We start from the raw sequence: 15271 nt of genomic DNA on the forward strand, positions 1-15271 counted from the left end.
ATAATAACTATACATCAATGCTTACGTTGAACAACCACGATGAAAACACATGGTTCCGCCTGGTTCTGATTCGAATCAGTGGCTGTGAATTTGACCAAGGTTGCTCCAAGTTGGAAGCTACCCCCGCCCGGCAATGCTGTCACTGTGCTCTGTGGTTGAATTTTTTCGTTTGAATTATCCGATACCGTAATTACTGGCCATTCTACTTTAGTCACGAGTGCACCGTTTGATGCTCTGGTGATTGTCCCTTTGGGGCAGTTGTTAATCTGCGGTGCTTTCGTATCTTCAAAAGAAAGTGCATTAACTTGAACGTGAATGACACAAAAACACAAAATCTGCATATAGCTGATGATTCTCAATCAGGTCGGAGCAGCAAATATCTTATTTGTTTTATGTCCGGTTTTCAGAGGACGTGAAGAGAAATGGGTTGATTACATTCTGAATTAAGAACAAATACGGACGATCTCAGCAGGACCGAGTTACTACACTGATTTACCTTCACAGACTGCTTTATACGGCACCCATTGTTGCTTATTACTACATACAGAGGGACCCTGTGGGTTTGGAGTGTAGCCTTCCCGGGCGCAGTGTAGAAATCTTAACGAGTCGATATTTGTACCATCCGAGTATGTAAATTTTCCCCCGGGTGGATTTGCGGATCTGGAACATCGTTTGACTGAAAACAGAAGTAAAGCTTTTGAGTGAGTGAGTTTAGTTTTACACCGCACTCGGCAATATTCCAGCTATGGCATCTCTGTAAGGGTGTGTAATAATTCAGAATATTGTAAGCATAATAAAAATTCGAAATTTCTCAGTTCAATATTGTGTATGGCCGCCACGCGCATTCACCACTGCCAAACACTGTCTCCTCATCGACTGAATAATGCTTGTGAACACGTGGTTGGGGATTCTGCGCCATTGCTCTTGCAAGACAGCGCCAAGTTCCTGCAAATTCTGAGGTTGGTTCCTAAGCCTTCTCCCAAGTGCATCCCAAACGTGCTCTATTGGATTTAGGTCAGGAGACCTCGATGGCCAGTCCATGACGTTGATTCCAGGGTTTTGAAGGAAATTTCGTGTTGCACATTTGACAATCGTGGCAACGTACCCAGGTGTCACAGCCTATGGTACGACATTGGGGTGTAGCTGATGTGATATATACGTTTTGGTATCCTACACTCAGAAGTTATTGAACAGCTCACATTGACAGAAAGAGACCCACCTCATGGCAGTGAAAATGAATAAAATTGAGTATCGAGCTGTAATTAAGTTTTTAGTTCTTGAAGAAAACTCGGCGAAGAACATTGAAGAAAAGCTTTCAGCAGTTTATGGGAAGTCTTCCCCTTCATCTGCTACCATCAAACGATGGGTCAATGAATTTAAGGATGGTAGAGAGAGTCTTGAAGATGACCCCCGTCCAGGTCGCCCAACAACAAGCACTAGTCAGGAAAACATTGACAGAGTGCATAGACTTGTGCTGGAAAATCGTCGAATCACACTCCACGAGTTAGAGGAGACCACAGGCATTTCAAACGGATCCATCGAGACAATTCTTTATGAACATCTCGTCATGTCTTAGGTGTGCGCAAGATGGGTGCCAAGAATGCTTACAGATGAAATGAAGCAAACAAGGGTCACCGCAAGCAACTCCATGCTAACCAGATACAACAAGAAACCAGAAGATTTTCACTTTAGGTTGGTAACCTGTGATGAAACCTGGATCCACCACTATGATCCTGAGAGCACACAAGAATCCATGGAATGGAAACATTCTCCCAGGACCAAAAAGTTCAAAGCCTCCAGATCAGTGCAGAAGGTAATGGCGACAGTCTTCTGGGATAGCAAAGGCGCCATCCACATAGATTACTTATCGAAAGAAAGAACAATGAATGGGGAATATTACGCTAACTTGTTGAGGCAAGTGCGACAGTCAATCAAGGAGAAGCGACGGGGCAAGATCAGATCTGGTATTCTTCTACACCAAGACAATGCACCAGTCAGTTTGGTGACCTTGACCTTATTTTCAAGGTCACTATGACACTTTGAACCCTTTTCACACTCTTTACCATATCTCATGAACTATTTTATTTGATGTCTTCACATTTCGTGACAGCCGACATTTGATGAGTCTACATTAAGGGACTGAGCAAAGACCAGCCGATTTGTGTGACCTTGATCTAATTTTCAATATGACCACAACACTTTGTCTGCTTTCCGAACTTACGTTAACGCAATATTTCATAAAACATTGCAACCAATGTCCTCGCTTTTCTTGACAGCCTACATTGGGTGATTACCCAGACACCAGTCATTCCACGCATCTTGTGTATGAGCAAAAAGTAAATAGTAATGGATATGTTATAAATATTTCTTTCTCCTTTAGAAACGGGGGACATTGCCATGTTAGTGGCATGAACTTGTTGTGTCTGGTGTGCGTGCGTGCGTGCGTGTGTGAGTGTGTGTGTTTATCTAATGTAAAAAGAAAGACAAAACGTATATACCTTTACAAGTTGGACGTTTGCCCTCCCAACTGCCTTCTTCGTTGCAGGTTACGGTGTTACTTCCTTCAAGATTGAAACGTTCAAAACACGTGTACTGACACGTGCTCCCAGATTTATAGCCATCAGAACAAGAAGAGATGAAGCCATTGGGAGGCAGCGGTGGCATTGTGCAATATACCTCTGAAATGTAAGAATAGTCCAATAAATAGATGACAGACTGACATATTTATTCAGTATGAAGGCCGCTGGCCAAAAAGCATAAATATACTGACATATAAATTGTGCGCATTGTACAAAATACATCATAAAACCATGGCCAGTTCATATTAATTAATAATTATTGCCGTCGATACTTTGCTGGACATTGTGCAGATATAAGATCTTTCTCACATTAGTGATGTCTTGAGCTGTAATATCAGAAATACATGTAGTGTATTCTGCCGCAACTAATGATATTGTTCACAGATTAATAATATATCTTCTCCGTTTTCTACGTAATGCTGTCCTTGTCTTAAACAATGCTGGCATAATCTATCCTTACACAATACAGGCGTCCATTAGATGCATGTCTGTCATACCTCTTGATAAATATTACTGGGAGCTTTCAAATCGAGTTTTGTATTATGATATATGTCGTAAGTGTGGTCAAATTCATCTTTCATAACGCTTCATATTTTCAGGCATTTTCAACTTGTCCGTTTTGAAATTCCATTTGAAAGGGGCAGGTAAGAATTGAATGCGTGTTATTAATGATTACAACCGATCATGAGAACATTCTGATACTTGATATCTTGCATGCATGGGTGTTTATTGAAACCAGTGAAAAACGTAACAACATATTGCTCACCTTCCTTTACAAAATCCATTGAACATGAATCGGCATGTACTGTAACATCTGAAAATAAGTAACATTGATAATAAGCTGGTCATAAACGGTTATCGTAAATTTGTAGAAATATACTCTTCAAAAAACATAGCCTAGGGGAAACTGAACTTTCAGTTTGGTGGCACCCCTGAACGGCCACCTCCTCGTGGTGGGTGCTGGGTAACGCTAAGAGCCGTTCACCCCCGTCGTGGACCCGGTGGGTTATTTGGTCCACCAACCCGTTTCCCGTAGGTTGCTGCCCTGTGTCGGTGGAGGAAGGGATCCTGGTGGTTGAGGTCATGGGAGCAGGACCAGTGTTCCTATTGCTCAAAACACTACTTTGGCCCTGACTTCACCTAGACGGGTGGTTGAATGGGCCCGGTTCAACCAATCGGCTGGTCATGCTAAGCCCTGCATGTGTTAATGTTGCTATACAAATGTGAGAAATTATTGAAATATTTGTCTTAGCTTCATGATGATTCATTTGTATTTCGATTGCACAATTCCAATTTCGTAACTTGCCTAGAGTCCTATGTCCAGAAGGTATGTCCATGGGCCAATCAGGTGGAATAACTACGTTTGTATTATTCTGCATGAGTATATCATCCGGGTATCCTTGGTGCTGCAGGCTGGAAACCCGCCTGCTGTTAGCATTGTCCCTATGATACTCCATGGTGGGCGGGAGCTCGGATGATGAACCATATTACACTAACCATGGCTTATGAAATCCCACCAAAACAAAAACAAAACGTCCACTTGATATTAACCCTGTTGATGCTGACAACAGACCGTCTGCATCGATTGCGTATTGGCCGCGTTTCCTTGTGATGGAGACGCAAACAATCGGATGAGTATTGAATCTTTCTTGGACATTCCGGTCACGGTTTCTGCTCACAAAACCCTGAAGGCAAGTAAAGGTATCGTCAGAGATCGTGATCGACTGTTTGCTGATATGTCAGAACTTGACATAGCATCCGAAATGAAAGACCAAGGTGTGCTCTATGTAAAGCGTTTTTCAACCCGGAAAAATAATGAAACTATCCAAACAAACCTATCTGCTTTCCTTCTCTTCTCCAAATGCTCCTAAGTCAGTAAATGCAGTTACTGTAACATCCAAGTGGAGACATACATCCCCAACCCGCTCAGGTGTTTTAAATGCCAGAAATATGGACACGGTGTATCTACCTGTACATTGTCTGTTGTGTGTGCTCACTGTGGTGAGAAGACACACACAAAAGAAGATTGTGACAGTGATTTTTAAAAATGCAACAACTGTTCAGGCGACCATCCATCTTCTTCGAAACAGTGTCCAATTTGGAAAGAGGAAATGGCAATAAACAGTTTACCCAAAATATTTCTTTTTCTGAGGCCAAAAAAGTGGTGAAGCGATCTGACCTTACAGAAAGTTATGCTACAGTAGCAAACACATCATCTGTCTACAGCTCTAAAATAACAAAATCATCCACAAGCTGTCAAACTACCTTGACTCTCCACGGATGTTATACCTGCTATATCATCACAAACTGAGGAATCACTTCCTAGTGCATCCAAGTCTCCTTCTGATCATAAATAATCTTCTCAGTCATGCTCAGAATCTCAATCGACAGCTGATAGACAACAATTTGCTAAAAGTAAAACCCAAACCTAAGCCTGATGCTTCAAAACAACAAAGTGGCAGAGCCCCAAAAGTGTCACAACAGAGAATTCAGTTATTCAACAAATATGGATCTCTTGAAGATATCTGAAAACGTCCATACCTTGTCGCCCTCCAAAAAAGCGCGGAGTAGATCCCCAATAACCCCGGCAGCCCTGTATTATAAGGGGAGATTTAAATGGGCACAACCCAGTCTGGGGTAGTGTAACTACAAACGCTAAAGGTAAATTGTTGGAGTACTTTTGTTCTGACAATGATTTGTGTATTTATAATGATGGTTTCAGCACATACTTACACCCTGGTACAGGGACTTAGTCTGCTCTCGACTTGTCACTCACAAATTCAGAACTACTAAATGAGTTCGAATGGTCAGTCCACGATGACCTCTATGGAAGTGACCATTTTCCTACTATACTAAAATCTGTAACTCCATCTGATGTACCTCCATCATCAAAGCGAAATTTTAAAAAGGCTAACTGGGCTTAATATGAAACACTGTTGCTGCAAAACTAAAACCTGAACGTTTCATTGACGTTCCCGATGCTGCTATTAAAAGCTTTTCTGATGAATTGAATTCCATAGCTGATGAGTGTATACCAAATTCCTCTGCCGTTCCACATATTCGAAAACCATGGTTCAACGATGACTGCAAACAAGCTAGGAAGGCAAGGAAAAAAGCAGAACATTATTTCCGCCGCCATCCTATGGTGCATAGTTTAAATAAATTTAAAATTGTAAATGCTAAAACAGAACAAACGCCAATCTTGGCAAAATTATGTATCCAAAATACATTCTCGGACACCCATGTCCAAGGTATGGAACATGGTCAAGAAAATCGAAGGTAAAGGTACTAAACCTAGTGTCCATCATCTGCAACATGGAGACTGATAAATCAGATATTGCGAATAAACTGGGTGAAACCCTCGCTAAACACTCTTCCTCTTCTAATTATGTACCTAAATTTCAGCAGTATCAAAAGCAACAAGAAAAGAAAACTATCAATTTCAATTCAGGTAATGGGGAAGATTATAATGAAAGATTTTCTATTCATGAACTCCATGCTGCTCTTGATCGAGCTCATAACATTGCTACAGGAGCTGAAGCACTTACCAGACTCCTGTTTAGAGACGCTCTGATATATATTTTTATGATATTTGGACTTCAGGTAAATTTCCATCTTCATGGCGTTACGCTATAGTAGTACCAATACCTTAACCTGGACGTGATCATACGGATCCATCCAGTTATCGTCCGATTTTTCTGACTAGCTGTGTTTGTAAAACACGCATGATAAATAATCGACCTGTTTGGTACTTGGAAACAAATAACCCCATAACAGATATACAGTGTGTTTTGCATAAAACCAGAAGTACTGTCGATCACCTAGTGCGACTGGAATCATTTGTGAGAAACGCACTAATTAATAAACAACATGCTCTGTCTAGCTTTTTTTATCTAGAAAAAGCATATGACACAACCTGGAAATATGGCATTTGAAGAGATTTGCATGACTTCGACTTGCGAGGTCGTTTTCCTGAATTCATAGCTAACTTATTAAAAATCAGACAATTTCAAGTCCGCGTGGGTTCTACCCTGTCTGATCATTACAATCAAGATCAGGGTGTTCCACAAGGCACATTTTGTCTCTCACACTTTTTAGTATAAGAATAAACAGTTTATCAAAAGTTTTAAACGATTCAATTGATGGATCGTTATTTGTGGAAGATTTTAATATTTCTTGTCGTGGTAAAAATATGCATACCATTTAAGGGCAACTGCAGTTTAATAAATAGTGTCTTGAAAACGGCTTTAAATTCCCTAAATCAAAAACTAACTGCATACAGTTTTGTCGTAAATACAAACCACATAAAGACCCTGAACTATCTCTATATGGCACGCCAGTTAAAGTTGTGAAGGAAGCTAAGTTCCTGGGTCTAATCTCTAATTCACACTTAACGTTTTTACCACATATTAAATCCCTTAAAACTAAATGCCTGAAAGCACTTGACTTGTTAAAAGTAGTTTCAAATTCTAAATGGGGAGGTGATCAAGCTACCCTTCTCCATCTATATCGATCACTCGTGCGTTCTAAACTTGATTATGGCTCCATCGTCTGTGGTGCAGCCTGCAACAGCAACTTAAAATCATTAGATTCAGCCCATCATCAAGGTCTAAGACTTTGTCTTGGCTCCTTTCGAACTTCACATGTTGATAGCCTGTATGGCAAGACTGATGAACCTTCTCTTGAGCAGCGACGTATAGAATTAGCTTTACAGTATGTAACAACTATATTCCAAAGAGTCCAACCCTGCATATAACAGTGTTTTCAATCCTCTGTATGAGGATTTATACAATAAGAAATCTTCCCTTGTTCCGCCTCTTAAGAATAAAACCACTTATTTCTGCTGTTAGCATTGAGTTAGATAATATAGCCCCTTCCCGTCTTCTTTCTTCTCCTCCTTGGCAATTGGTTAGGCCCAAAGTGGACCTAACACTGACCGCATTTAAAACATCAGAAATTAATTAATTACAATATAAACAAGAATATAATCAATTAAAACATAAATACAGCAATTATAAATCCTTATTTACAGATGGGTCCAAGGACGGTGGCGCAGTGGCTTCTGCCACTGTCACTGGATCAAGAACAATATCTTCTAGATAAATAAATTACGTGAAATACGTATATTGGTTACACCTACTTGGGTTGTCAGTCCAGATTTGAAGAGGTTATTTTACGACGATGCCGTATTGGCCATACAAGATATACTCATGTATACCTGTTAAAAGATGAGGATCCTCCGTTTAGTATCCTTTGTGATGAGAGAGTCACGGTCAAGCATGTTTGGCTTGACTGTGTTGAATTCTCCATCACAAGGGATAAGTACTTTACAGTTAAGGACTTTTTACCAGCGTTAGTTCTCATTTAATTATTGGTTGTTTTTAAAAGAAATTGATTTTTGGGTTGAAATTTGAATAAAATGTTCTGTAAATAGATGTATTTTAATTATTGGTAGTTGAGATTAGTAACTTGAATTGTTGGTGGCTGTACCCTCAAAGAGGGTTGAAGTGTTGTAAAATTATTGTCCCCCTGAGGGGGTACGTAAGTCCAAAAACATTCACAGTAAATTTAAACTTTTCACAGTTCTTAGTCGTAGCATATGTGTATTTATATTTTTTGGCTAGATGTGTCTAAATTGCTAACAGCTGAGGGGATGATGTAAATCCAACTAGAGTCCATTCAGGTAGCCAAGGTACTGTAAGTCCCCATGGTCCCTAGTATGGTGATCTACCTCCAGTTGTTGGCAATCTATAGCCTGATTTTATATTGTATTGTCCGAATAGTGATATTAGTTTTAACTTTCCACGCTAGTTTTAATTCCATTTGTGATATATTTTAGTTGTTTTACTGTCATTCGTTGACAGGTTTTTTTTTATAGTAGACCTATATTTCATTTCAGTATTAAATGTTCTCGTCACGATATTGCCGATGTGACGTTAAATATTAACTCACTCACTCAATTTGGTCAGGAACTGGAAGGTCCAGACTCGATTATTTACAGTCTGTCGCCACATAGCTTGAATATTGATGGATGCGGCACTCACGGGACTGGCTGGTCCAGACACGATTATTTACAGCCTGCAGCCATATAGCTGAAATATTGCTGAATGTGACTCTCACTGGACTGGCTGGTCCAGACACGATTACTTACAACCTGTCGCCATATAGATGAAATATTGCTGAATACGGCGTTAACAAACCACCAAACAAACAACCATTCATGGTTTCCTGAATTCACGTGATGAAAATGTCTCCAATTAAAGGTCACATGCAACGTAAAACACAACTTTGCAGATTCTGATACCTTTTGGTATGCACTTACCGAAACAAATCATGAAAAGTGCCAATTTAGCCTATAAAGTTGAAAAAACGCGATGAAAAAAATGCCAGCGAAATCTGAGTGCAAACGATTCACTAAATTTCCCCAAACGCTGGGGGAACTGGTTTCAACAGCTGTGTGCTGTGCTGCGCCCATTACGCATGCGCAGGGAATAGGTTCGCGGAGCTTGAAACAATATGCATGCTCGGAGTATGAGGTCGTGAGCAGTAGTCTAATCTTGGTTGTGTACACAAACAAGTAAATAACCTACTCGTTACATAAAAAAACTTGTTGATTGTGGTAAGCAGCCTCTGTCACAGAGAAAGCCCAGTGTTTGGTTTATTGACATCTGTATGTCTTCCTGCCTGTCTGCTAAAGACAATATACAACAGACAGCTTCAATCACTGACCACATGCAATTTGAACTTAACACCTATTAGGCTATACGCCATAAACAAAATAAATTGATTTATGACTCGTGCACCCGAGTCCTGTCTCTGCCACATTACGTAATTAGGCAGATACTTGTACACGACAAGTTTTTATGTCTATGGGTTGCAAACAAATGATAACCTTCATTTGTTGACTGGATTTGACGGAAACTGGTGCAAGCTCTTGTCAGTTTCAAGTCCTGCTTTGTACTTGGACAAATGACAATAGTTCATCATCTCTGCTGAGATGATTTGTTTTTATTTGATCGAACTCAAATTCAGGGAACGTGTATTTACAAATCCCAACATCTCTTTATACATTCTTTATGGATAACAACTTCTTTCAGTGTATATGATTTTGTTTGACAACGGTATATGAATCCATACTGAAACGATGCATCAAGTACAAAAAAAGAAGTTGTTGTCCACAAAGAACTTACTTTCTTGTAAATAGCCATACTTATAAAATGCTCATCAAACAAATCATCTTTCTGAACGCACAATGAACCCTCAGCATATCATCAAATGTACCAGCCAATCGGAAGCCGCCGTTACACTTGAGTGCACAGCCACCCGCTATGACTGGGTTCGGTCTCCCACGGGCTTCGTTTCGAGCGAAGTGAGCCCAAGTACAAAATATTGCACTTTTGAATCGCGAATGTACGCTTATAATTTTGTTTATTTGTTTTTTAACAAGCAACAATGTATATAAGATGTCATGAATAAGTGATAATTGTGTTTTAATTATGTCTGATATTTTGGTTGCATGTGACCTTTAACGTTATCTGGATTCGGAAAAAAATCGCAGCAGGTTATACGATTGTAATGCCAATACGTTTCCTGGAAAAGTTTGCAATAACCCTAATGCATTTTTCCAGGGGAAGAATTTAAAAGAATCCTTTCTTACATACATGTACACAAATGTGTCGATGTATCTCACTTGCTTTGGTAGTTAGCTCAGGGCTGATATAACTATTTTCATCACATGTCACATGGTATAGCCTTCCAACTGGGAGGTGCATTCTTTAGAGGTCATTCTTTGGTCAATACATGTGTTCAGGGATAACCTACAACACCTGTTAGAGACTATATGATATGACGTACTAATCAACAAAAGCACTGTTACACACAGTATAATCCATGATGAAGTTACACTTTGGTATAGTGATTATGTATTTATACACTACCGTGCAACTACGGTAGATACTGTCGCTGGAAAATCAATTACAAAAGTACATAGCACTGATCATATGTCTTGCCAAACTAGGACATCTTTCCTAATGGGATACGCGAGTCTCTAGAAGTACAGAGATTTCTGTTTCAAAGTATACTGCTTTTGCAATATTTTTCCAAGCGGTGACATGAAAGAGGGAAATAGGACGATCTCAATTATTTCAAGTATTACATGACCAGTCTGGGTTGGCAGCACTGGGAAGGTGTTGTTTTTCTTCAAAGGCTCACCGCACGAGGCATGTGTCCTTGAGAAGAGTAGACAGTAACTTGGTGCAACCGGAAGTGATAAGAGATACCCGGAAGTCGTTGACCCTGTTGTAATTAAATGCTTCATAGTACTCAGTTTTGGAAAACCGATACAGGAAAGGTCACCAGATTTGGTAACACTAAAACGGTTCTTGATACGTAAGTCTGGTTGGAAAGTTTGGGATATTCAGGAAATCGGCCAGAGGCGGTTCCAGTGTATCTTCCCCCATTTTGTCCTGAACTTTTTGATTAAATGGCCACTGAAACTCAGGTGAAAATGAAGCGTGCATCCCTCTCTTCCCCCAACCCCAAGTCCACAACCCGACCACCCGACCCCCCGACCCCCCGACCCACTCTTTCTCAAAAGGCTGTATCCGCCCATGACGTATACACGTGACTGTTTCAGTTTCTTAATGAAACACGTGATCTTTGGTGTTGGAAGAAACATTATACTCACATTTGCGGTCGCTTTCGTCGATACAGTTTTCACACTTTCCTGAGTTGCATTCAACAGTTTTCATGTTTGAGGAGGTGTAGGAATCACATGTTACATCACAACATTTGTTCGGGTCGCCTTCCTTGACATACCTTGAATATAAACAAGGCTAGAGCCAAATCCACGTTCTTCATCAAAATACGCTGTTGTTTTTGTTGTTCATAGAGTGAGTGAGTGAGTGAGTATAGTTTTACGCCGCTTTTTAGCAATATTCCAGCAATATCAGGGCGCGAGATACCAGAAAATGGGCTTCACACATTGTGCCCTGTTGTTTATGGAGATGTTATGGTGTAGTGAGTGTGTGAATATTGCGTAACGCTGCAACAGCAACTACTGGCGGCGAGTTTTACGGTGTAAACCAAATACACTCACATTTAAACAGATTCAAGTATATGGATATAGTGACGTAGGGTGACCATCATGGAAGGTAGTGAAAATGGTTGAAAATCATATGCAAACTGTTTTGATAAGCCTAGGTGATATGTGAAGTTTTCGTCACCTGCAATGGCAGTTATTTCTATCAAACGAAATGCTGAATGAACAGAAGCGTAATTGCTGCGGTCGAAGTAATATAGGTGTCAAAATGTCACAATCACGCGAGAGTGTTTTGGGATTGTGACTATCCTGCATTAGGAATAATTAATGCATTCGGTGAGCCTTAGCAGGATCGTCTTGTTCAGGGCTGATGGAAGACAAGACATTTACCACCGGTGAGGAGAGAGAAGAGAGCTAAAACTACTATTCATCCTAAATATTTTATTTTTATTGTAAAGTTTCTTTTGGTCGTTAGTATAGTATGTATGTGACATTTGTAAGCATTTTTAACGCAGTTTTAGTATGCATGATTAGCTAAAAATATCCCGAGGTTATGTCGTTCGATTCCCAGGTTCGAATTCCCACAGGAGCACAATGTGTGAAGTCCCTTTACTGGTGTCCCCTGTCGTGATATTGCTGGAATGTTGCTAGAGGTGGACTAAAGGTAAACTCCCTTGTTGATCTGTAGAGATGGTAATCTGTAGGGGAACAAGTTTACATGGACTGACAGCAGAACCACTTGTCCATAGAAAATTTGAATTTCGAACATTTTCCAAAACCGGACACTCCCGCCAGCCTGCTCACTAGTTCATAGCCTGTAGTATGTATTCACTGTTCAGTGTACAGGACCCAAGTTACAAAAAGCATGGTCGTACTCACTTTTCATATTCCGACGCCACCAAAGTTACTTTGGGAATGTCATACTTTATATCGTCTTCAGTGCGGAATGTGCCAAAACGAACAGGACAGTCGAGGTTCAAGGTAACGTGAATGTGCTGTCTTGGTTCTGAAACAGAAAGCAGGTTAGCTATTCTCGAAACGTTCGTAGCCCTACGAACTTTGTAAGCCCCTACCTAACACATTGGCTACGATCAAAGTTAAGATTTCTTAGAATTACGAACGTTTCGAGAAAAAGCGCTCTGGACATTTACACAATACCTGATTCTATTAGACTATTAGAAATAACAAATCCCATTAACAACCTCTGACTGAAACAGTGTATTTGACGATTGAAGCGCTGCCGAAATAAAGGTGCAGGTTCAATGGTTTGTTTGTTTGTTTGTTTTGTTTGTTTGTTACAGAGAGTAACGCTTACTGCAATATCCGTGGTAAGGCTTGGAATACATGATCAAAAACAAAATATTAGTTTGATCACAAAGGGTTGGAGGGTTATCACTTGTTTCAACATGGCGTCTTCGATGATGACCGCGTTTGTTGTTAAAACAAAAGGCAGTGGGGAAAGAATGAAATTTGGTCCATCCCAATATTTCCAGAGATGCGAAAGAAATGCAAGAAATGGGGGTTGAAGACGGATCTTTCTACAAGAATAAACTGGTTTGGATGGTTGGTTAGTGTGTTGTTTAACGCCCCACTCAGCAATATTTGTCAGCTACATACAGTGATTGAGTTGTTGTTTCAAGTCGCCCTCAGCAATGTTTGTCATCTACATGCTGTGATTGAGTTGTTGTTTAACGCCCCAATCAGCAATATTTGTCAGCTACATGGAATGATTGAGTTGTTGTTTAAAGCCGCGCTCAGCAATATTTGTCATCTACATGCTGTGATTGAGTTGTTGTTTAACCCCCCAATCAGCAATATTTGTCAGCTACATACAATGATTGGGTTGTTGTTTAAAACCGCGCTCAGCAATATTTGTCAGCTACATACAATGATTGAGTTGTTGTTTAAAGCCGCGCTCAGCAATATTTGTCATCTACATGCTGTGATTGAGTTGTTGTTTAACGCCCCAATCAGCAATATTTCTCAGCTACATGCAATGATTGGGTTGTTTAAAGCCGCGCTCAGCAATATTTCAGCTACATGGCGCCGGCCATCCCCACTATACCCTGGATGCATCTACAGTTCGGCCTGCTAATTTTATTACCTCCCCTGGCGGTCTTTTAATCCAGTCAGATGTCTACGCTGGGGAGTTGAGCGTACCAATCACAACTCACTTTCGCTTTTCAAATTATCTAACCGATTATTCCTGGCTGCACAGTTCATTAGGGGGAACTCTGGAAGAGAAGCAGGGGTTCTTGCATGTATTTTTGTAAGGTTTCAGATCGGACAATTTGCCTGTATGATAGCAAAATCTGAGTCGCCCGGCGACCTAACCTTCACGGCTGCGACCCCTATCTTTGTTCACACTGGGTACCTCGGTTGTAACGGCGACTTGTCTGATTGGCTGCCGTGAAATGCGTAGCCAGCCAAGGGAGGTTAAAAAGATATCGGGCAGAGCCGTAGATGTATCCAGGGTACAGTGGAGATTTATCGGAACGTGTACTCTGGAGATATGGAGGATATACATAAAGGTGTAACGTGATCAACACCATCTAACTTTGGTAGACCTGTGGAGGTAGTATATGTTTGTTTTTACGATAGAAAAGCTGTTTTCGTCACAACCATCATAACATTTGTGTATTAAGAATGTAAGACGGTGTCTTGTTGTCCCTTTCTTTGCAATCTTGAACCTATCTGATCAAACAAGTAACAAAGAATTCATCAAATAAGTGAAATTTCGAAAGCATTCAAAATTATTTCCAAGATAATCAAAATGAGTACGTGCACACTGGTGACAGGAAAATGCAGTGTAACCAAGGTATCGATCAACGCACATGGCCTCGGTGTAGTTTAGTCAAGGGCAGTTATTTCGTAAAGTGAACGAGAGAGTGAGTGAGTTTTGGTTTACGTCGCACGCAGAAATATTCCAGCTATATCGCGGCGGTTTGTAAATCATCGAGTCTAGACCAGACAACCCAGTGATCGACTGCATGAGCATATATATGCGCATGACATGTGTCAGCCAAGTCAGCGAACCTGACCACCCTATCCTGTTAGTCGCCTTTTACGAAAAGCATGGGTTACTGAAGATCAGTTCTAACACGGACCTCACGGAATAAAAATATTAACGAATTCATGTGAACAGACTGAGTTTAGAGTATCCTGTTGTGACACCTTCGAGACCACTTTAGCTGAAAAGCAGCTCTGTGTAATAGGTGTCAGGTGACGTATTTTAGGCCCTGCGCTATCTGCTTTCCATGCCTTTATCACATGGTAAAGGTGTCCGTATTTACATCTGTCTTTTTCATCGCCTCTTGTGCCAAGATTGGGGCGGGCGAAAATAAACAAAAATTAAACAGGCAAAAAAAGTACTATTCAATATTCAAAATGAATGTGTTCTCACCCAGTGCATTGGGAATCGCGGAAAAGACAATAAAGTTTGCCCTTTATTGTCTGTATGTTCACTGGTAGGGAACTTGGTTAGGGTGGACACCTATACTCCACTGTCACTATACACTGCCAGTTATACACGATATTGAGGATTTGACCGCCATATTTGTGCGTGAAAATCGGGAACGCAAAGCATTGTCGGATTGTAAATATTAGAGAGAGAGTGAATGAGTTTAATTTTACGCCGCACTCGGAAATATTC

General features: G+C 40.5%; 1 protein-coding gene across 1 annotated transcript in view; it reads right to left on the reverse strand.

Moving 5' to 3' along the window:
- The window catches only part of LOC137299058 (uncharacterized), a 50548-nt gene that overhangs the window by 32107 nt on the left and 3170 nt on the right, over positions 1-15271 (reverse strand). The window contains exons 4-9 of the mRNA XM_067831542.1: positions 12499-12625; positions 11266-11396; positions 3346-3393; positions 2499-2678; positions 497-676; positions 26-283 (exon numbers count right to left, since the gene is read on the reverse strand). Of these exons, the coding sequence (XP_067687643.1) occupies positions 26-283; positions 497-676; positions 2499-2678; positions 3346-3393; positions 11266-11396; positions 12499-12625 (924 nt within the window). The remainder of the gene's footprint in view (positions 1-25; positions 284-496; positions 677-2498; positions 2679-3345; positions 3394-11265; positions 11397-12498; positions 12626-15271) is intronic.

This window comes from Haliotis asinina, chromosome 10 (assembly GCF_037392515.1).
Source record: "Haliotis asinina isolate JCU_RB_2024 chromosome 10, JCU_Hal_asi_v2, whole genome shotgun sequence".
NCBI lineage: Eukaryota > Metazoa > Mollusca > Gastropoda > Lepetellida > Haliotidae > Haliotis > Haliotis asinina.